Source organism: Microchirus variegatus (genome assembly GCF_963457635.1).
Source record: "Microchirus variegatus genome assembly, chromosome: 5".
Classification (NCBI taxonomy): domain Eukaryota; kingdom Metazoa; phylum Chordata; class Actinopteri; order Pleuronectiformes; family Soleidae; genus Microchirus; species Microchirus variegatus.
The window spans coordinates 30,705,724-30,729,293 of record NC_139806.1 but is presented as its reverse complement, the minus strand read 5'-3'; the positions used below and the strand labels follow the sequence as shown (position 1 = coordinate 30,729,293).

Sequence of the window (23,570 nt, the reverse complement as noted above, 5' to 3'; positions counted from 1 at the left end):
TAAATAATTGCCCTTTTAATAATTATTCTTTAAATAATTGCCCTTTCAGTCTGAGAGTATTTTCATATTTTATAAACAATTGGTTCATTAAGTAAGAAAATGTCAGTTTGATGTTTCACAAAAATAAGGAAAGAAAATTGAAACTGGAAACAGTTTCTTCACTGTGTGTGTGTGTGTGTGTGTGCGTGTGTGTGTGTGTGGGGGTGTGTGTGTGTGTGTGTGTGTGTACGTGTGCGTGTGTGTGTGTTTGTTTAAAGCACGTAAAAAGGAAGTAACTCGTCTGATGTGGTTACAGCACACACACACACAGGATATAAACCTGCTTAACCCTGTCACACTTCTAAACGCAGTCTAATCTCAGCCTAATCTCAGTCTAATCTCAGCCTAATCTCAGCCTAATCTCAGTCTAATCTCAGTCTAATCTCAGCCTAATCTCAGTCTAATCTCAGCCTAATCTCAGCATGGAGCAGAGCTACGTCAGACATGTGGAACTTCTTGGCTTCGAGAAACGCGACTTCCCGACGAAGCATTTTGTGAGTGTGAAACGTGTGTGTGTCTGTGTGTGTGTTTGTTTAAAGTTTTCATGCTCACAAAGGTGTGTGTGTGTGTGTGTGTGTCTGTGTGTGTGTGTGTGTGTGTGTGTGTGTGTGTGTGTGTGTGTGTGTGTGTGTGTGTGTGTGTGTGTGTGTGTGTGTGTGTGTGTGCGCTCAGGTTTACATGATGATGGTGAAATGGAGCGACCTCTCTGAGAAACTCATCTACAGGACGTATCCTGAGATCCACACATTACACGTGAGTTATTCACTCTGCATTATAACAGTTAACGTTCTAATAACAGTTAACGTTCTAATAACAGTTAACGTTCTGTTCTTATAACAGTTAACGTTCTAATAACAGTTAACGTTCTAATAACAGTTAACGTTCTAGTAACAGTTAACGTTCTCATAACACCTACGTTCTAATAACAGTTAACGTTCTAATAACAGTTAATGTTCTAATAACAGTTAACGTTCTGTTCTAATAACAGTTTACATTCTAATAACAGTTAACGTTCTGTTCTAATAACAGTTAACGTTCTAATAACAGTTAAGGTTCTGTTCTAATAACAGTTAACGTTCTCATAACAGTTAATGTTCTAATAACAGTTAACGTTCTAATAACAGTTAACGTTCTGTTCTAATAACAGTTAACGTTCTGTTCTAATAACAGTTAAGGTTCTGTTCTAATAACAGTTAACGTTCTGTTCTAATAACAGTTAACGTTCTGTTCTAATAACAGTTAACGTTCTGTTCTAATAACAGTTAACGTTCTGTTCTAATAACAGTTAAGGTTCTGTTCTAATAACAGTTAAGGTTCTGTTCTAATAACAGTTAACGTTCTAATAACAGTTAAGGTTCTAATAACAGTTAACGTTCTGTTCTAATAACAGTTAACGTTCTGTTCTAATAACAGTTAAGGTTCTGTTCTAATAACAGTTAAGGTTCTGTTCTAATAACAGTTAACGTTCTAATAACAGTCAACGTTCTAATAACAGTTAACGTTCTGTTCTAATAACAGTTAACGTTCTAATAACAGTTAAGGTTCTGTTCTAATAACAGTTAACGTTCTGTTCTAATAACAGTTAACGGTCTAATAACAGTTAACGTTCTGTTCTAATAACAGTTAACGTTCTGTTCTAATAAAAGTTAACGTTCTGTTCTAATAACAGTTAACGTTCTAATAACAGTTAACGTTCTAATAACAGTTAACGTTCTAATAACAGTTAACGTTCTAATAACAGTTAACACTCTAATAACAGTTAACGTTCTTATAACAGTTAACGTTCTAATAACAGTTAACGTTCTGTTCTAATAACAGTTAACGTTCTGTTCTAATAACAGTTAAGGTTCTGTTCTAATAACAGTTAACGTTCTGTTCTAATAACAGTTAACGTTCTGTTCTAATAACAGTTAACGTTCTGTTCTAATAACAGTTAACGTTCTGTTCTAATAACAGTTAAGGTTCTGTTCTAATAACAGTTAAGGTTCTGTTCTAATAACAGTTAACGTTCTAATAACAGTTAAGGTTCTAATAACAGTTAACGTTCTGTTCTAATAACAGTTAACGTTCTGTTCTAATAACAGTTAAGGTTCTGTTCTAATAACAGTTAAGGTTCTGTTCTAATAACAGTTAACGTTCTAATAACAGTCAACGTTCTAATAACAGTTAACGTTCTGTTCTAATAACAGTTAACGTTCTAATAACAGTTAAGGTTCTGTTCTAATAACAGTTAACGTTCTGTTCTAATAACAGTTAACGGTCTAATAACAGTTAACGTTCTGTTCTAATAACAGTTAACGTTCTGTTCTAATAAAAGTTAACGTTCTGTTCTAATAACAGTTAACGTTCTAATAACAGTTAACGTTCTAATAACAGTTAACGTTCTAATAACAGTTAACGTTCTAATAACAGTTAACACTCTAATAACAGTTAACGTTCTTATAACAGTTAACGTTCTAATAACAGTTAACGCTCTAATAACAGTTAACGTTCTAATAACAGTTAACGTTCTGTGTCACAGAAATCACTGAAGGAGATGTTTCCCATCGAGTCAGGACACATCGAGAAGAGAGACAGAATCATTCCTTCATTACCAGGTACAAACGGAATCACTCATTCACCAGAGAATCACTGGTTCATCAGAGAATCACTGGTTCATCAGAGAATCACTGGTTCATCAGAGAATCACTGGTTCATCAGAGAATCACTCGTTCATCAGAGAATCACTCGTTCACCAGAGAAACAAACAGGAAACACCTGTTTGAGAAACACCACTTCTCTTTTTTAGATTCAAACTAAATGGAGGAAGTTGTTGTGAGGAAAGTTTGTCTATTTCAAAACAATTGTCTACTTCCTGCTCAGAGTTTTACTTTGTGAATATTTTGTTCTTTTACTGACAAACAAAGTTTAACCCTCTCATTTTCCACATTCTCCAAACTTCAATTATTGTTCATCATCATCATAATAATAATAAAAAAAAAATATTATTGTTCATAATAATAATTATTATAATATTGTTGATTTTATTCTAGTAATACTAATGTTGTGGTTGTTGTTGTTATTAATATTATTATTATTATTATTATTATTATTATTATTATTAATAATAATAATAATAATAATAATATTGTTGCTAATAATAATAATAATAAAATATTATTGTTGCTAATAATAATAATAATAAAATATTATTGTTCATAATAATTATTATTATAATATTGTTGATTTTATTCTAATAATACTAATGTTGTTGTTGTTTTTATTATGATTATTATTATTATATTGTTGTTGTTGTTATAATTATTATTATCATTATTATTAATAATAATAATAATGATAATAATAATTATAATAAAATATTATTGTTCATAATAATGATAATAATATTGTTGTTGTTATTATTATCATTATTATTATAATAATAATATTGTTTATTATAATAATAATACTAATATTGCTGTTGATAATATTAACAATAAGGCTCATAATTACTGACTCTAATGATTAAATATGAATAGAGTTTTAATTCATTAGTTTAATGATCATTATTAAAATATGAACAATTGTGACCCTTTGATGAGCAGAGACACACACATGAGTGAATGTTTGTGTTGTGTTGTGTTGTTGTGTTACTGTCATCAGCACCGCGATGGCTGGACTCACAAAAGTCCACAGAAAGTCGTCAGAGTGCGTTGGTGGATTACTTTCATTCACTCATTCATCTGCCGCCGCACATTTCACGATGTCAACATCTGAGAGAATTCTTCAAAGTCCAACCTGAGGACGAGAGACCACCAGCTGCTAACACGTGAGAGAAAGAGAGAGACACACACACACAGACACACACACACACACACACACACACACATCGTCGTCTGCTTGTGATGATTCTACAAATAAAATTAATTTAATTCAATTTTTCTCCTCAGACTGAAAAGAAGTGAAGTCTTCGTGGTTTCCACAGACTCAGCGTCTGGTGAGTTTTTAATGTAAAGATGTTTTTAATGTAAATATGTTTTTAATCTAAAGATGTTTTTAATGTAAATATGTTTTAATATAAAATTGTTTTTAATGTAAAGATGTTTTTATTTTAAAGATGTTTTTAATATAAAGTTGTTTTTAATGTAAAGATGTTTTGTGTCTCTCAGAGATCTCTGGCCCGATCGTCCTCGACACATATCGAGTCATCGCAGACTTTGAAAAGACGTCCAAACACGAGATTGAACTCACAGTCGGAGACTTAGTGGAGATCGTGGAGAAAAATCAGAACGGTGAGAACAATGTTAGTGAAGTCAGTGTTGGTTCTGTCAGTGTTGGTTCTGTCAGTGTTGGTTCTGTCAGTTCTGTCAGTGTTGGTTCTGTCAGTGTTCTTTCTGTCAGTTTTGGTTCTGTCAGTGTTGGTTCTGTCAGTGTTGGTTCTGTCAGTGTTCTTTCTGTCAGTGTTGGTTCTGTCAGTTCTGTCAGTGTTCTTTCTGTCAGTGTTGGTTCTGTCAGTTCTGTCAGTGTTGGTTCTGTCAGTGTTGGTTCTGTCAATGTTCTTTCTGTCAGTGTTGGTTCTGTCAGTGTTGGTTCTGTCAGTGTTGGTTCAGTCAGTGTTCTTCTGTCAGTGTTGGTTCTGTCAGTTCTGTCAGTGTTAGTTCTGTCAGTGGTGGTTCTGTCAGTGTTGGTTCTGTCAGTGTTGGTTCTGTCATTGGTGGTTCTGTCAGTGTTGGTTCTGTCAGTGTTGGTTCTGTCAGTTCTGTCAGTGTTCTTTCTGTCAGTGTTGGTTCTGTCAGTGGTGGTTCTGTCAGTGGTGGTTCTGTCAGTGTTGGTTCTGTCATTGGTGGTTCTGTCAGTGTTGGTTCCGTCAGTGTTGGTTCTGTCAGTGGTGGTTCTGTCATTGTTGGTTCTGTCAGTGGTGGTTCTGTCAGTGGTGGTTCTGTCATTGGTGGTTCTGTCAGTGTTGGTTCTGATATACGATATCTTCAGGTTGGTGGTTCTGTCAGTGCGACACTAAGCGAGGTTGGGTTCCTGCATCGTACCTGGAGCCTCTGGATCAACCGGAGGAGATGGAGGACGCAGAACCAAACTATGAAGGTGAGACGTATGAAGACGTATGAAGACGTATGAAGACGTATGAAGACGTATGAAGACGTATGAAAACGTTTGAAGACGTATGAAGACGTTGTGAACATGGTGGATGTGGTTCCACTCTGATGACCCTGATGCTGTTTGTCTGCAGGAGAACTCTACGTGACTGTGGACGGACACAGAGCCGAGCAGGACGATGAGATCTCTCTGGGCGCCGGTCAAAGAGTCCGGGTCATTCACAAACTTCTGGACGGCTGGTGGGTCATCAGGTGAAGTCCAGCATCTTCATGATCACACACACAACATTTGTATTATTTGAAGAAAATATGGTACGACATGGTTAGTTTGTAACTTACTGTGAACTCAACGTACATGGATTATTCTGGATTATTCTGGATTATTCTGGATTATTAATAATAATCCAGAATATTCTGGAATATTCTGGATTATTCCATTTACGATCACACATTATGATAAACTTGTCTGGTTCTGAACAGAAAAGGAGACGAGACGGGATATTTTCCCTCCATGTTTCTGCAGAAGGACGGAAACAGAGTCAGGACACAAAGGACAAACCCACAAGGACAGAAGCTGCCACCTCGAAGGTCAAATATATGACACATAAATATATGACACATATATGTGACACATAAATATATGACACATAAATATATGACACATATATGTGACACATAAATATATGACACATAAATATATGACACATATATGTGACACATAAATATATGACACATAAATATATGACACATATATGTAAATAGATGTATAGAAAATTAAAGAATATTAAAGGTCACTTTCATATTAACATTTCCTACGACAATCAAAAGTCTACTTATCTGTCTCACCTGTCCTCTGTCTCACCTGTCCCCTGTCTCACCTGTCCCTGTCTCACCTGTCCCCTGTCTCACCTGTCCCTGTCTCACCTGTCCCTGTCTCACCTGTCCCTGTCTCACCTGTCCCCTGTCTCACCTGTCCCTGTCTCACCTGTCCTCTGTCTCACCTGTCCCCTGTCTCACCTGTCCCTGTCTCACCTGTCCCCTGTCTCACCTGTCCCTGTCTCACCTGTCCCTCTCTCACCTGTCCCCTGCCTCACCTGTCCCCCTGCCTCACCTGTCCTCTGTCCCACCTGTCTCACCTGTCCCCTGTCTCACCTGTCCTCTGTCTCACCTGTCCCCTGCCTCACCTGTCCTCTGTCTCACCTGTCCCGTCTCACCTGTCCTCTGTCTCACCTGTCCCGTCTCACCTGTCCTCTGTCTCACCTGTCCTGTCTCACCTGTCCCCCTGTCTCACCTGTCACCTGTCTCACCTGTCTCCCGTCTCACCTGTCCCCCTGTCTCACCTGTCCCCCTGTCTCACCTGTCCCCTGTCTCACCTGTCCCCTGTCTCACCTGTCCTCTGTCTCACCTGTCCTCAGATCCACCATCAGAAACGTGAAGAGCGTCCACAGCAGGACTCGTCGGCGCCTCAGTCAGGATTCTTATCGCAGGAACAGCCGTCGTTATCTGCAGCTGAAGAACTCTGAGAAGGTTTCTGAGGTTCCTCTGAAAGAGAAGAACAACGAGGGTAAAGAAGAAGAAGAATAAATGTTAGCATATCATCACCATCTCTGTTTAAGATTGTTTTGATATTTCAGGCGACATTCCTGAGACGGAGGCGAAGACGGAGGTGAAGACGGAGGTTCCTGTGGTTCCTGAGGTTCCTGAGGTTCCTGTGGTTCCTGTGGTTCCTCCTCGGCCCAGTCCAGAGCTGATCCTGGAGCGTTGCACCGGCGACACCTGCAGGAGGGTCAGCGTCCACCGGTCCACGTCGTCCAGCAGCTAATGTGACACAAAATAACAACTAAATAATACTAAATAATCCAAATGTGTTGTTGTATCAGCTCTATAGCGCCACCCAGAGGACAGTTGAATAAAGTCCATAAAACGTCTTCCTGTCTTTGTCTCTGTGTCAAAATCATTTCATTCACAAATTTGTTCAGATTATCACAGATTATCTTCACTACATTGTTTGACGTTAGTCGTCCAGCAGAGGCGTCCTCGGTGCTCCAACGAAGAAGAAGAAGAAGAAGAAGAAGAAGAACTGACCTACAATGAGACTGCCGTCAAACCATCGTTCAATGTTGTCCAGAGAAAAACACCTAAAGACAAAGGAAATTAAGAATTGCTCCACAATATCAAGGTTCAGGACATCTGAGAACATCAGAGGACACATGAGGACGTCAGAGGACATCGGAGAACATCTGAGGACGTCTGAGAACATCTGAGGACCTCAGAGAACATCTTTTTTTATTTTTTTTTCTCAGAGAACATCCGAGTACATCAGAGGACATCTGAGGGCCTCAGAGATCATCTGAAGAGGACATCTGAGGACCTCATAGAATATCTGAGGACATCTGAGGACATCTGAGGACATCTGAGAACATCTGAGTACATCTGAGGACCTCAGAGAACATCTGAGGACATCGAAAAACATATGAGGACATCTGAGAATATCTGAGAACATCTGAAGACATCTGAGGAGGACATCTGAGGACCTCAGAGAACATCTGAGTATACCTGAGGACATCTGAGAACATCTGAGTACTTCTGAGAACCTCTGAGAACATCTGAGGACACCTGAGAAGATCTGAGGACCTCAGAGAACATTTGAAAGCATCTGAGGAGGACATCTGAGAACATCTGAGTACATCGAAGAACATCTGAGGACCTCAGAGAACATCCAAGGACATTTGAGAACATCTGAAGATATCTGAGGACCTCTGACGACACCTGAGAACATCTGAGGGCGTCGAAGAACTTAAAACCAGTGATAGAAATATTGTGTCTGTGTACATTTGAGTAAACCACAGGAGAAAAGTGACATTTCTATCCTCGCCTGTTTTTGTGCTAACGATGATTGACAGTGATGACGCAGTAGTGAAACAGTGACGAGGACGATTCCAGGATTTAACTCAATATAAAAAGTTTTTTTTATTTCATTTTGTGAATGTGAGACTTCCGTGTCCAACATGAAGCAGAAAGCATGATGGGAAAACAGGGAAGAAGAAGAAGTCAGAGTGCACTGGTGTGAATTTAGAAGCCATTTAATCTTGAGTTCAGTGGTAAAATCATACAAAAGGAGTGAAAAAGGTGAAAAGGAGCCGCAGTGTCAGGTAAAAGCAGAATAAATAAAGACAAGATTAAGTGAGTGAGGAGAGAGAGGAGTTATTTTAAAGCACTAACAGACGTCATGTCTCTAACATATGCAGCAGTGTCTCTACGTCAACAACGTGGATTCATTTCAACACAATTTAAAAAAGAAGAAGAAGAAAACAAATAAATAAAATGACAAACTTTGCTCTGGCTACTGTTTTTTTTTTTTTCCTCTAAAAGATACAGAAGTTGTTTTGATGCAAGACTCGTTATTATTATTATTACTATTATTATTATTAGTACATTTCTTTTCTGTTTTTTAGAAAAAAAATGTTTCTTCATAAAGCGCACTTCCTACTTCCTCTTGGTCACTTCCTACTTCCTCTTTGTCCAAAAGATGGCGACGCGTCAACCAGTTAGTCGTCGTCATCGTCAACCACAGGATCTGTGTCCCAGCAGGTGATGTCGATCTCTGAGGAGACAAACACCGCTATTATATCATATATACATAGATATATGTACATATATCTATGTACATATATATATACATGCAAATACATGTATATATATATGTTTGTATAATATATTATCAACACGTGATGTCCATCTCTGAGGAGACAAACATCGCTATTATATCATATATATGTATATATACGTATGTTGTCATCGTAGTCTGTTGTGTCGTCGTCTGTGGTGTTGTGTCGTCGTCTGTGGTGTTGTGTCGTCGTCTGTGGTGTTCTGTCGTCGTCTGTGGTGTTGTGTGGTCGTCTGTGCTGTTGTGTCGTCGTCTGTGGTGTTGTGTTGTCTGTGGTGTTGTGTTGTTGTGTTGTGTCGTCGTCTGTGGTGTTGTGTTGTCGTCTGTGGTGTTGTGTTGTTGTGTTGTGTTGTCGTCTGTGGTGTTGTGTTGTCGTCTGTGGTGTTGTGTTGTTGTGTTGTGTTGTCGTCTGTTGTGTTGTGTTGTCGTCTGTGGTGTTGTGTTGTTGTGTTGTGTTGTGTTGTTGTCTGTGTTGTTGTGTTGTCGTCTGTGGTGTTGTGTTGTCGTCTGTGGTGTTGTCGTCTGTGGTGTTGTGTTGTCGTCTGTGGTATTGTGTTGTTGTGTTGTGTTGTCGTCTGTGGTGTTGTGTTGTCGTCTGTGGTGTTGTGTTGTCGTGTTGTGTCGTCTGTGGTGTTGTGTTGTGTTGTCGTCTGTGGTGTTGTGTTGTCGTCTGTGGTGTTGTATTGTCGTCTGTTGCGTTGTGTTGTCGTCTGTGGAGTTGTGTTGTCGTCTGTTGCGTTGTGTTGTCGTCTGTGGTGTTGTCTCCGCCCACACTCCACTGACCAAGTACAGATTCTGTTCTCAGTGGAAACAAAAGTCTGACCCAGGACTGAACCATTCCAAACTGGAGTGTACCATGTTCTTACCTGGAGGCTTGTTATAAAACACTGGCACTGGTTTAGCTGAAGAATCTTCTGATTGGACAAATTCTTCCTCCTGTGATTGGCTGAAGTATCCTTCACTGACCTGAGAGGAAACAATTTAATCTGCTTAATCTGACTTTGAACATAAACCACTTCATCACCATCATCACCATCTTCATCATCACCACCATCACCACCACCATCATCATCACCATCTTCATCATCACCACCATCACCATCATCATCATCACCACCATCACCATGACCATCATCATCATAATCACCATCTTCATCATCATCTCAATCATCATCACCATCTTCATCATCACCATCTTCATCATCACCACCATCACCATCTTCATCATCACCATCATCATCTCAATCATCATCACCATCTTCATCATCACCACCATCACCATCATCATCATCATCATCATCTTCATCATCACCATCATCTTCATCATCATCTCAATCATCATCACCACCATCGTCATCGTCATCACCATCGTCATCACCATCATCATCATCACCATCACCATCACATCACCATCATCACCATCACCATCATCACCATCATCACCATCACCATCATCATCACCATCATCACCATCACATCACCATCATCATCACCATCACCATCACCACCATTATCATCACCATCACCATCACCATCACCATCACCATCATCACCATCATCATCATCATCATCATCATCACCATCACCTTTCATCATCATCATCATCATCATCATCATCATCACCATCATCCTCACCATCATCATCATCATCATCACCATCATCATCACTGACCTGTGTTCCTTCTTTCAGCAGGGTCTCTCCATTGGTCATGAGCAGCTGTCCATCATCTTGCTCTGGCTCCGCCCCTGATGCGTGTTGCAAAGCATGCTGGTAGCTGAGGGTCATGTGGTCAGCAGTTGTCACGTCCACCAGACTGGATGGCTCGTCCTCAGCGGAGACGCCTGAGCACAAAGTCCCGTCCATCATGTCGTCAAAGCTGAGCAGAGGCTGAGGTCGACTGGAGGAGGAGGCGGAGCCGGACATGAGGTCATCCTGGGCGTCGCCCATCAGGTCCACAAGATTGGTGGCGTGGGAGGAGTTAGAGGGGTTTGTGGGCGGAGCCACGCTGCTGTCCCACAGGTTGACAAGACTGTCTGTCCCAGACTCCCACACAGAGAAGTCAGAGGAGGCGGAGTCTCTGGTCTGAGGTTTAGAGGTGGACTCTGTGGAGTCCTGGACCAGAGGGTTGTGTTCCAGACCTGAAGACACACAAACAAAGAAACAAACATGTTTATGGTTTTATAATAAAGACAACAAACAAACATGTTTATGGTTTTATAATAAAGACAAAAAACAAACAAACAAACCTGTTTATGTTTTAAAAAATACAAACTCTCACCGCACACGTCTGTGTGGTCCTTGTCCCCGCCCACGTCCTCTTTAATGGTTGTGGTGACGATTTTGGGGATGGGCGACGCGGCAGCCATGTTGGGCTGTGTGCTCGCTGCTTCTTCATCATCATCATCATCATCACCTGGAAATTACAACAAAATCATCATCAACAACAAAACCCTGACGACGACAACGTTAGCTTAAAGCAAGCTAAGACAATCAGGTCAGGTCCTGGTCCTTGGTCCTGGTTCTGGGTCTGGTCCTGATTGTCTTAGCTTCATTGAACAGATGAATGAAGCTATTAAAAGTGAGTGTGTGTGTGTGTGTGTGTGTGTGTGTGTGTGTGTGTGTGTGTGTGTGTGTGTGTGTGTGTGTGTGTGTGTGTGTGTGTGTGTGTGTGTGTGTGTGTGTGTTCTTGTACTTGCGGCATACTGAGGACCAATGAGGGTTTTTAACCAACAAAGTGAGGTAATTTTTACGGAGTGAGGACATTTTGGCCGGTCCTCACTTTGTTTTCATTGAAATCACTTCCTTAGGTTGCTATAACATGCTATACTCAATTTGTCATTTTGTCACATTTTGGACCATAATTTTTTTTTCAAATTTTGGACCAAATGTTTTGTTTCAAATTTTGGACCAATTTTTTTTTTTTTCAAATTTTGGATCAAATTTTTTTTTTTCAAATTATAGACCAAATTTTTTTTTTCAAATTATGGACCATTTTTTTTTCTTCAAATTTTGGGTAAAAAATTTGTTTCAAATTTTGAGTCAATTTACTTTTCAAATTTTGGGTCAATTTTTTTTTTCAAATTTTGGGTCCAATTATTTTTTCACATTTTGGGAGACATACTATAGTATGACGTTTTTGTCAAATTTTGGACCAAAATATTTTTGTCAAATTTTTTTTTAAATTTTGGTTTTCATAAAGAATGTGTGTGTGTGTGTGTGTGTGTGTGTGTGTGTGTGTGTGTGTGTGTTTGTGTGTGTGTGTGTGTGTGGGGGTGTGTGTGTGTGTGTGTGTGTGTGTGTGTGTGTGTGTGTGTGTGTGTGTTCAGTCACAACGACCTGAACCTCTGTGAGGTTTACCAAGTTTGGACTGACAGACTTAAAAACTCAACACTCTGGTCAGACCAGACCACCACATTAGACGACAAAAGACCAGACCAGACCAGACCAGAACAGGAGGTTCAGCCTGAAGCTGGACTAAATTCTGTAGGTCCAGAAAGAGAAGCAGCAGCAGAACCCACAGAAGTCCTTGCCCATGTAGAGAAGAGTATTCTGCACACAGACCACAAGCTACACCGCAGCATTGTAGCAGCTTTAGCAGTCGCTGCTGCTAACGCTAGCAGGTGCTGCTGCTAACGCTACGTTAGCTTCGCTGATTGTTCCAAAAAAGTTGATCAGGGGCTAAAAGACACACGATAACATGTAGGACCAGGAATCTACGAGCACAAGAGCAGTGACCCGGAACCAGAAAAACAGACCAGAACAGAACAGAACAGAACAGACCAGACCAGAACAGAACAGAACAGAACAGAACAGACCAGAACAGAACAGACCAGAACAGAACAGAACAGAACAGACCAGAACAGACCAGTACTGAATAGAACACAGCAGACCAGACCAGTACTGAACAGACCAGACCAGTACTGAACAGAACAGAACAGAACAGACCAGTACTGAACAGAACAGAACAGAACACAACAGACCAGACCAGACCAGACCAGACAAGACCAGGCCAGACCAGGCCAGACCAGACCAGAACAGAACAGAACAGAACAGAACAGAACAGAACAGAACAGAACAGAACAAACCAGACCAGACCAGACCAGACCAGACCAGAACAGAACAGAACAGACCAGTACTGAACAGAACACAACAGACCAGAACAGACCAGGCCAGAACAGACTAGATCAGACCAGACCAGACCAGACCAGACCAGACCAGACCAGTACTGAACAGAACACAACAGACCAGACCAGACCAGACCAGACCATACTGAAGTACTACAGGAGTACATACTTAAGTACTACAGGAGTACATGATGAAGTACTACAGGAGTACATACTTAAGTACTACAGGAGTACATACTGAAGTACTACAGGAATACATACTAAAGTACTACAGGAGTACATACTGAAGTACTACAGGAGTACATACTAAAGTACTACAGGAGTACATACTGAAGTACTACAGGAGTGCATACTCGCCAAGTACATGAGTAAGATCTCTTCAGTTGGAACAGCAGCTACTTCCTTGTTCTACTGTTTGAATGGTGGGTGGAGACGAGTGCTTAAGCCTCATTACTGCCACCTACAGAGCGCTGATAAATATAAAATACTTTTAATAAATGCATGTATAATTGTGTTATTATTTTTATTTAATATACACACACAAACACGTTTGTGTGCTGATGATGTGGACATTTGTCTCGACTCGTGTCTGTCTTTTTCATCGTCTTCTCTTGTTGTATTTGTGGTAAAAGTACATACGTGAGTACGCGAGTACGTACCGGCTGCAGCGGCGTCGCAGCGCTGCGTCCGTGCGTGTGGCGGCGGTGTGTGGAGGGGCGGGGCTTGTAAGCTGCTGGGACTGTGATGCTGCTTCAAGAACGGGCTGTAACCATGACGACCTGACGGTCAGGACCACACACACACATGTACAGGCACACACACACACGTACACACACACACACACACACACACGTACAGGCACACACACATACACACACGCACATGTACAGGCACACACACATACACACACACACATGTACAGGCACACACACATACACATACACACACACATGTACAGGCACACACACATACACATACACACATGTACAGGCACACACACATACACACACACACACATGTACAGGCACACACATACACACACACACATGTACAGGCACACACACACACATGTACAGGCACACACACACACACACGGACACAAAGCGACATACCAGGACAAAGATGAGGTGAGACAGACGACCCAGTTTAGAGTAATAATGAGAGGCAGAGAGGATTATGGGAAAAAATGGGAGGAACCAAAGACGTGAAAGATAGGAGGGAGTGAACGAGGAAATAAGGAGACAAATGAGGGAAAAAGAGAGACAGAGAGAGAGAGACAGAGAGAGGAAGAGGTTAGTGTCAACAGCATGCAGTTCACCAGAGAGAAAACAAGGTGGCGTCTGTTGGTTTTTATCCTCAGAACATAGAAAAATAAAAGCATCTGCATAAAAAACCTCATCATAAAATGCTCCATATGAAAGTTTCAAAATAAAAGCTTTAATCGAAACATTAACAAAGGAAAGAATCAATAAAAATGTGCAAGTATTCATCAGACGCCTCATCAGGTTTGTGAAGTCTCACTCTTGTCACTCGTGTCTCACTCGTCTCACTATTGTCACACTAGTCTCACTCTTGTCACTCATGTCTCACTCTTGTCACTTATGTGTAACTTTTGTCACTTATGTCTCTCTCTTGTCACTCATGTCTCAGTCGTCACTTATATCTCACTCGTGTCACTCAGGTCTCACTCTTGTCACACTCATCTCACTCTTGTCACTTATGTCTCACTCATGTCACTTATGTCTCACTTATGTCTCACTCATGTCACTTATGTCTCACTCTTGCCACTTATGCCTCACTCATGTCTCACTCTTGTCACTTATGTCTCACTCATGTCACTTATGTCTCACTCATGTCTCACTCATGTCTCACTCATGTCTCATGTCACTCATGTCTCACTCTTGTCACTTATGTCTCACTCTTGTCACTTATGTCTCACTTATGTAACTTATGTCTCACTCATGTCTCACTCATGTCTCACTCATGTCTCACTCATGTCTCACTCATGTCACTCATGTCTCACTCTTTTCACACTCGTCTCACTCTTGTCTTTGTGAGGACAGAACAGATCAAATATCAGGAAGAAACAAACGTTTGATGATGATGTCAAACATTTTCAAACCAGTGGAGTCGCTCCATGATGATCATTCACAGGTGAGACAAACGTCCACAGTGGTCCACAGTGGTGGTCCACAGTGGTCCATAGTGGTGGTCCACAGTGGTCCATAGTGGTGGTCCATAGTGGTGCATAGTGGTACACAGTGCTCCACAGTGGTACACAGTGCTCCACAGTGCTCCACAGTAGTCCATAGTGGTGGTCCACATTGGTCCATAGTGGTGGTCCATAGTGGTCCATAGTGGTCCATAGTGGTACACAGTGTTCCATAGTGGTCCACAGTGGTCCATAGTGGTGGTCCACAGTGGTCCATAGTGGTCCACAGTCGTCTATAGTGGTGGTCCATAGTGGTGGTCCACAGTGGTCCATAGTGGTCCACAGTGGTCCACAGTGGTCCACAGTGGTCCATAGTGGTCCACAGTGGTCCACAGTGGTCCATAGTGGTCCACAGTGGTCCATAGTGGTCCACAGTGGTCCACAGTGGTACACAGTGGTCCATAGTGGTACACAGTGGTCCACAGTGGTCCACAGTGGTCCATAGTGGTCCATAGTGGTCCGGGTTAGGACCAGAGAGTCTATGTCAGTTTTGTGTTTTAACTTGTGTAGGATTTGAAAAGAGGGCGGAGCAGGAAATGACATAATTTCCACTGAATCTGTATAACAATAACAAAATCACATGACTCCAGATAGCATGTGTGTCCTCATCATTACACTCCTCTCCCTGCAGGAGGCGGGGCTTGATGATGCAGCGCATTGGACAGACACAATGTGTGTGTGCGTGTGTGTGTCCTCACCAGTCCTGTGGACAGACACAGTGTGTGTGTGTGTGTCCTCACCAGTCCTGTTGACAGACACAGTGTGTGTGTGTGTGTCCTCACCAGTCCTGTGGACAGACACAGTGTGTGTGTGTGTGTCCTCACCAGTCCTGTTGACAGACACAGTGTGTATGTCCTCACCAGTCCTGTGGACTGAGACAGTGTGTGTGTGTGTGTCCTCACCAGTCCTGTTGACAGACACAGTGTGTGTGTGTGTGTCCTCATCAGTCCTGTGGACAGACACAGTGTGTGTGTATGTGTGTCCTCACCAGTCCTGTTGACAGGCACAGTGTGTGTGTGTGTGTGTCCTCACCAGTCCTGTGGACAGACACAGTGTGTGTGTGTGTGTGTGTGGGTGTGTGTGTGTGTGTGTACTCACCAGTCCTGTGGACAGACACAGTGTCCACACTGAAGGTCATGGCTCTCTCCTTCTGTTTGAAGAACTCTCGAGGATTGGCCTGACGCTGAGCGATGATCGCCTTCGCCTCCTGAAACCATACAGTTCACCTATGACCTTTGACCTTTGACCTCACCATAACCACTCACTTGACCTTCAGTCATTGGTTGATTGATCAGAGAACAGAATCACCTCCACCTCTGACTCCTTCTTGTCCAGATTCAGGTCTTCAACGCTGGGCTCTGCTGTCTGAAGACAAACCAGTTCACATTTACACCAGCAGGGGGTGACAAACACTGTGTGTGTGTGTGTGTGTGTGTGTGTGTGTGTGTGTGTGTGTGTGTGTGTGTGTGTGTGTGTGTGTGTGTGTGTGTGTGTGTGTGTGTGTGTGTGTGTGTGTGTGTACAAACACTCACTAAAGTAGTCTGGTTCCTCAGCCTCTCTCTGGACTCCTCCTCTTCCTGCATCTTCTTCCTGTTTCTCACACACACACAAGTGGTGAGAAGGTGAGGTGGTGAATTGAGGTGGTGAGATGGTGAGATGGTGAGATGATGAAATGGTGAGATGGTGAGATGGTGAGATGGTTAGATGATGAGATGATGAGATGATGAGATGGTGAGGTGGTGAGATGGTGAGGTGGTGAGGTAGTGAGATGGTGAAATGATTAGGTGGTGAGATGGTGAGATGATGAAGTGGTGAATTGGGGTGGTGAGATGATGAGGTGGTGAGATGATGGCTTAAGGTGGTGAGATGGTGATGGTGAAGTGGTGAGATGATGAAGTGGTGAGATGATGAAGTGGTGAGATGGTGAAGTGGTGAGATGATGAAGTGGTGAATTGAGGTCCTCACCTGTGCTCCTGGATCTGAAGCTCCTTCTCTCGATACATCTTCTCTCTGTTCTCCTGCTCCTTCTTCTCCAACTCCATTCTCTCCTCCTCATAACGCTGTCGCTCCTCTGCCATTTTTCTTCGCTCCTCCTCCTTCCTCAGCTCCTCCTCACGCTGAGAAACGACAGGAAGGAAAAATCTGTTCATCCACTCATCCATGATGACTGAAGGTGTGGCTCCTCCTCCTCCTCCTCCTCGTCTTACCTTGGCTTTCTCCCAGAATTCCTCTCTGTTGATCTTCTTCATCTCCACCTCAGCGTTCGTCTTCTCATAAACTGTTCCCTGGTAACGACACAAACACACTTCATTTCCCACAATCCTTCACTTCAACAACTACATTCATCTCAAATACAACAGTGTCCTGTGAGCGGCCACATGCTAACAGGTGACAACAAGGAGGTCACATGACCTCCCCGTGTGTGTGTGTGTTCACACCACGTCTCTAAGCTCCTCCCCCTCTTTGGTCCTCAGACGGCTCAGAACAGGACTGGCCGTCGCCGTCGTTCCATTGGTCAATCGCTGACCAACGGCCGACGGCTCGATGTCGTCCAGACTGCTGGCGTTGACGATGACCTCCACGCCCTGAAGAGATGAAGAGGAGCTCAGTGTGAATTCACCCTTTCATCGCTTCACCCTTTCATCACTTCACCCTTTCATCGCTTCACCCTCTCATCACTTCACCCTCTCGTCACTTCACCCTCTCATCACTTCACCCTTTCATCGCTTCACACTCTCATCAATTCACCCTTTCATCACTTCACCCTCACATTCACAGTTTTGATACGATTGTGATTGTTGTTGTTTGACCTGAAAGAAGTCTGCGATGGTGGCGACGTGACTGGCACAGGCGCACTTCCTGGCATCTGCGACATCATCCCCCACCTGTGTGTGTGTGTGTGTGTGTGTGTGTGTGTGTGTGTGTGTGTGTGTGTGTGTGTGTGTGTGTGTGTGTGTGTGTGTGTGTGTTTGTGTGTGTGTGTGTGTGTGTGTGTGAGAAAGAGAGACAAACAAAAATGATGAAAATGAACAAAAAATCATTATTTTATATTCAGATTATTATAAATTTCATGTTTCGTGTTTATTTCTTTTATGTATGCGTGTTACCTAGCATGTTACTTAACATGGTACCGAGCGTGTTACCTAGCATGTTACTCAATGTGGTACCTAGCATGTTACTTAGCACGGTACTTAGTATGTTACCTAGCATGTTATTTAATATTGTAGCGAGCATGTTACTTAGCGTGGTACCTAGCATGTTACCTAGTGTTATCTAGCATGTTACTTAACATGGTACCTAGCATGTTACTTAACATGGTACTTAGCAGGTTACCTAGCATGTTACTTAACATGGTACTTAGCATGTTACTTAACATGGTACTTAGCATGTTACTTAACATGGTACTTAGCATGTTACTTAACATTTTACTTAGCAGGTTACCTAGCATGTTACTTAACATGGTACCTAGCATGTTAATTAACGTGGTACCTTACATGTTACCTAGCATGTTACTTAACATGTTTACATAGCATGGTACTTAACAAGGTACCTAGCATGTTACTTAATGTGGTACCTAACATGTTACTTAACATGGTACCTAGCATGTTACTTAGCATGGTACCTAGCATGTTGCTTAACATGTTACCTAGAATGTTACTTAACGAGGTACCTAGCATGTTACCTAGCATGTTACTTAACATGGTACCTAGCATGTTACTTAACGAGGTACATAGCATTTTACCAAGCATGTTACCTAGTATGTTACCTAGCATATTACCTAGCATCTTACCCCCCCCCCCCCCCCCCCCCTACACACACACTCACCCAGTTGATGAGGATGTATCGTGGCAGAGCAGAAGTCGCTTCCTTCAGGCTGCAGAAGCCGTACATCACTCTGCTGATGTCAAAGGTCAACGTGATCTGTGCCAGTCCACCGCCTGCACAACAACAACAACACACTGTGTCACCACCACCACAACAACAACAACAACAACAAGAAGAGAGAACAGATGGACAGAATAAGTGGAGGACAAACCTCCTGATGATGCCAGAGTCAGATCATCAGTGTCGTCCTCGTACGAGAACAAGGCCCTGAAGACACACAGGAAACAGGAAGTCAGAGAAAAAATCAGTTTGCTTGAGTCCTGTCTCAAAGGTCATAAGGTGACGTGGCATCATGACGTCATGACAGTTTTTCCTCCTCATTCACAAACTGAGCTTCAACCTGATTTTCTGAGGAGGAGGAGCAAGAGGAGGGGGAGGAGCAAGAGGAGGAGCAAGAGGAGGAGGAGAAAAACAGATGTGGAGGCGTGGCCTGCTGAGGTCAGTGTGACAGACTGAAGAGAATGAGGTCATCAAGTCACATGACCTGGGTGCAGTGATGTCATCGCCTCAGGACTGACACACAGACCTCACTAAACTACAACTCCCATGATGCATTTCAGGAGGAAGCCTTCACTTTGTCACATGTTCACATATTAGTAATACAAGTAAATAAATGAAGCCCCGCCCTCTCCCTCATAGTAGTTAGCTTAGCATTAGCCACAGGAGAGCAACAGGTGTATGTGTGCTAGTAAAAGACGTTGACCTTTGAACTGATGACAACGATCAAATTTCACCTCTAAATCATAATAAATACATTCAGGTGAAGACATGAAGATATGAAGACATGAAGACATGAACACATGAACACATGAACACATGAAGACACGAAGACATGAACACATGAAGACATGAACACAAGTGAAGAATTTGTAAAGAAGTGAAGAAAAGAAGAAAGTGTAAAAACAGATGAGAATATTTTTAGAAACACACACACAGAGAGAGAGAAGAAACGTGAGACGACGTTCAGAGACAAAATGTCCACAGAGTCAAAGGCAGAACATGATTCAGCATCTGAACATGTGATCAGATCAGGACTGTTCACACCTGAACATGTGATCAGATCCAGACTGTTCACGCCTGAACACATGTGATCAGATCAGGACTGTTCACACCTGAACATGTGATCAGATCCAGACTGTTCACACCTGAACACATGTGATCAGATCAGGACTGTTCACACCTGAACATGTGATCAGATCCAGACTGTTCACACCTGAACACGTGATCAGATCAGGAGTGTTCACACCTGAACACGTGATCAGATCAGGACTGTTCACACCTGAACACATGTGATCAGATCAGGATTGTTCACACCTGAACACGTGATCAGATCAGGACTGTTCACACCTGAACACATGTGATCAGATCAGGACTGTTCACACCTGAACACGTGATCAGATCAGGACAGTTCACACCTGAACACATGTGATCAGATCAGGATTGTTCACACCTGAACACGTGATCACACACGCAAACACACACAGACACACACACAAACACACACACACACACACACACACACACACACAGACACACACACACACACAAACACACACAGACACATACACACACAGAGAGAGAGAGAGAGAGACACACACACAGACACACACAGGCGCACACACACACACCCACACACAGAGAGAGAGAGAGACACAGACACACACAGGCACACACACACTTCTTAATAAAATGGTTTCCAGCTGCTTCAGAGTGAACGAGTCACAAAACTGAAGAAACAAAGCAGATCCAGGTCCTGGTCCAGGCCTCAGATCCAGGTCCTGGTCCAGGCCTCAGATCCAGGTCCTGGTCCAGGCCTCAGGTCCAGGCCTCAGATCCAGGTCCAGACTCAGACTTTTGCTGCATCAACGTGCTGAATCAGGGGTGCGCGTGCGTGCGTGCGTGTGTATGTATTGCAGTGTTGTGTGAAGAAGATGATGAAGAACATAGCGGATAACAAACAGCCTCCTCATCATCATCATCATCATCACCGTCGTCATCGTCAGTGAAGAACAGCGGTGACTCAGAGCAGCGGTAGCCGGGCAGCGCGGCCCTCAGCCCCGCAGCACTCACCAGTCTGTGTCGGTGGTTTCATCGATGACGTCCTGATAAGCGGTGAGTAGAGTCAGTCTGTTCTTCATCAGATTGACGGCCATGACGGTGCACGAGACGCATCCAGAGAGAGAGAGGAAGAGGAGGAGAGAGAGAGGAAGAGGAGAGAGAGAGAGGAAGAGGAGAAGAGAGAGACTGCTGAAGAAGAAGAGGAGGAGGATGGTGATGATGATGATGGTGAGAGAGAGAGCGGACTCTCAGTGCGGAGACAAAGACAGCAGCCCTGTGTCCTCCGGGTCCTAGAGCCTGACGGGTCCTAGCGCCTGAGACTCAGCCTTAAAGGAACAGTCCACTATTTATTTCTTCATCCGTTCATCTGACTGAGAAATGGTGTGTGTGTATGTGTGTTCACCTTCTACCATAGGTGGCGCTGTATTATTCTCAGTCCAGAGTCTGTAACAAAGAGTCAACGCTGCACTCTGCAGGTCAAAGTCCTGAATCACACACAAAGACAGACGAATGTCTTTAAGACAGTGTCCATGTTTGTCTCTCAGTGTGAGACATTGTCCTCTGGTCTGTCCTCCTGTCCGTCCTCTGGTACGTCCTCTTGTCCGTCCTCCTGTCCGTCCTCCTGCCCGTCCTCTTCTCTGTCCTCCAGTCCATCCTCCCTCTGTCCACCGGTGAGTTCATCACTAAACTAATAAACTATATTTTAATCACATTTATGTAAATATAGCAGATTTATGAGCTGTTAATGGATTACAACACATACATAATAGTATATATTTATAAAATAAAACATTTAAATATTGTTATATAAATATTTATATAAATGTCCCTTGTTTACTGTTGTTTCATATAAAAACTCTATTAAATGTGACATTTGTCTCCATCTAGCATTGACTTTGAAGAACTGCAGGATGTTCAGGTGTTGACACTGTGTCATCGCTCACAAAGGAAACATCATCTACTGTATTATGTATACATATATTATTTTAATATTAATAATAATCATAATTCTAATTAATCTTATTCTTATATAGACATTATAGATATGAGCGTAATCTGGAATAATCTGAGCATGAGAAGAACAGCGTTTATGAACAGATTATTTTTATTATAAATATACAGTGTTAAATGGAATGGTACCTGACAGGGTTAGGGTTAGTTAACCTAACTTAGTTAACCTAATCCTAACCCTAACCCTGACGCAAAGAAAACAAGAAGAGAAATGGAACGTGACGTTTGTGCTGCATCATCATCATCATCATCATCATAGATCACACTAACTTTCCTGTAGAGGTCAAATAAACTGGGATTAAACCAGAATTAAGAAGGGATTAAACCAGGATGAAACCGGGAATAACCCGGGATTAAACCAGAATTAAAAAGGGATTAAACCCAAGATTAAACCAAAAGTAAACTGGGAATAACCCGGGATAAAACCAGAATTAACATGGGATTAACCCGGGATTAAACCAGAATTAACACAGGATTAAACTGGGATTAACCCGGGATTAAACCACAATTAACCCAGGATTAACCCGAGATTAAACCAAAAGTAAACTGGGAATAACCCGGGATTAAACCAGAATTAACCCAGAATTAACATGGGATTAACCCAGGATTAAACCAGAATTGACACAGGATTAAACTGGGAATAACCCGGGATTAAACCACAATTAACCCAGGATTAAACCAGAATTAACCTGTGATTAAACCATTATTAAACTGGGATTAAAACATCAATAAACCAGGGTTAAACCAGAAATAAAGCAGGATTAGGCCAGGATTAAACCCGGGATGAGCCGGAGAGTTTATGAAGAAAAGAAAAAAATCTGTCATTGAATTTAGTTTCAAAGTAAAGGATGAAACATGTGAGACATTCATTCATTCATTCACATCCTAAAGTTTGAAAAGGAGCCACAGGACTACATTTCCCACAATCCCCCGTTTTCTCTCATTGGCTCAAACCCGTGGAAACAATGTTTCTGTGATTCAACTCGCGTCTGAAATGAGGTTTATTTTGAAACACAACTCAGATTACGTTTGTCTAAAGTTATCGTACGTAACTTTGAAATGTCGACAAACATTGGTTACATTTTAGCTGCTGGTCCTCTGCTGCCTCGTGTGGTCACTGTGTGTCACTGCAGTGAGTGATGGAGAGCAGTGGACCAATCACAGAGTGGCTTCCAAACATCAGATTCACGGTGACGAGACAAAGACGTGATCATGTGACGCAGAGATCGTAGACTTTGACCAAGATTTTATTACACAAGTCTTTTCCTGGCATCTGCTGGCGGCCATGTTTTCACTATGACTGAGTCTCAGCAGCAGGGGGCGTGGCCCGCAGCAGGGGGAGTGGTCAAATGTCACAAGTGGCTCCTTTTGAATTTGATCTTTAATATCGACCGGAGCGCCGGCCCCACACAGCCACTAGGTGTCCCCACGAGTCCAGTCTTTGAGGTCCAGTTCGCCCGTGGTTAACTTATGACACACGAGAAAA

At 42.5% G+C, this 23,570-nt stretch overlaps 2 protein-coding genes across 3 annotated transcripts; one reads left to right on the top strand and one right to left on the bottom strand.

Annotated features, from left to right (window-relative positions):
- Positions 1-461: 461 nt before the first annotated feature.
- ncf1 (neutrophil cytosolic factor 1) lies at positions 462-6,948 on the top strand (the record flags this gene model as incomplete). Its single annotated transcript, XM_083889726.1, has 11 exons — positions 462-533; positions 712-792; positions 2,561-2,636; positions 3,682-3,847; positions 3,969-4,015; positions 4,188-4,310; positions 5,008-5,115; positions 5,261-5,378; positions 5,607-5,714; positions 6,542-6,690; positions 6,761-6,948. The coding sequence occupies 11 exons, from the start codon at positions 462-464 to the stop codon at positions 6,946-6,948; spliced, it is 1,236 nt and encodes a 411-aa protein (XP_083745852.1).
- A 1,207-nt stretch (positions 6,949-8,155) lies between these two features.
- dbn1 (drebrin 1) lies at positions 8,156-21,205 on the bottom strand. 2 transcript variants are annotated; one of them, XM_083890515.1, is made up of 14 exons: positions 21,086-21,205; positions 19,167-19,222; positions 18,956-19,068; positions 17,941-18,015; positions 17,569-17,715; positions 17,338-17,415; positions 17,096-17,247; positions 16,663-16,720; positions 16,439-16,495; positions 16,229-16,337; positions 11,073-11,207; positions 10,466-10,932; positions 9,660-9,759; positions 8,156-8,730 (listed from the first exon to the last, which is right to left on the bottom strand). In XM_083890515.1, exons 1-14 carry the CDS (start codon positions 21,166-21,168, stop codon positions 8,675-8,677), a joined length of 1,686 nt encoding a protein of 561 aa, XP_083746641.1. In that variant the 5' UTR covers positions 21,169-21,205; the 3' UTR covers positions 8,156-8,674. The 2 variants fall into 2 exon arrangements, with proteins under 2 accessions (XP_083746641.1, XP_083746642.1); XM_083890516.1 differs by having other exon boundaries at positions 16,445-16,495.
- Between the last annotated feature and the right edge of the window lie 2,365 nt (positions 21,206-23,570).

Bases quoted from the DNA above. Each gene is read 5' to 3' on its own strand.
- dbn1 (XM_083890515.1), bottom strand. From the start codon at position 21,168: ATGGCCGTCAATCTGATGAAGAACAGACTGACTCTACTCACCGCTTAT. The intron at 17,716-17,940 runs GTCAAACAACAA...TCATCTCTTCAG, and splicing joins CCATCGCAGACTTCTTTCAG to GGCGTGGAGGTCATCGTCAA. The intron at 9,760-10,465 runs GTCAGTGATGAT...GTTTCCTCTCAG, and splicing joins TGCTGAAAGAAGGAACACAG to GTCAGTGAAGGATACTTCAG.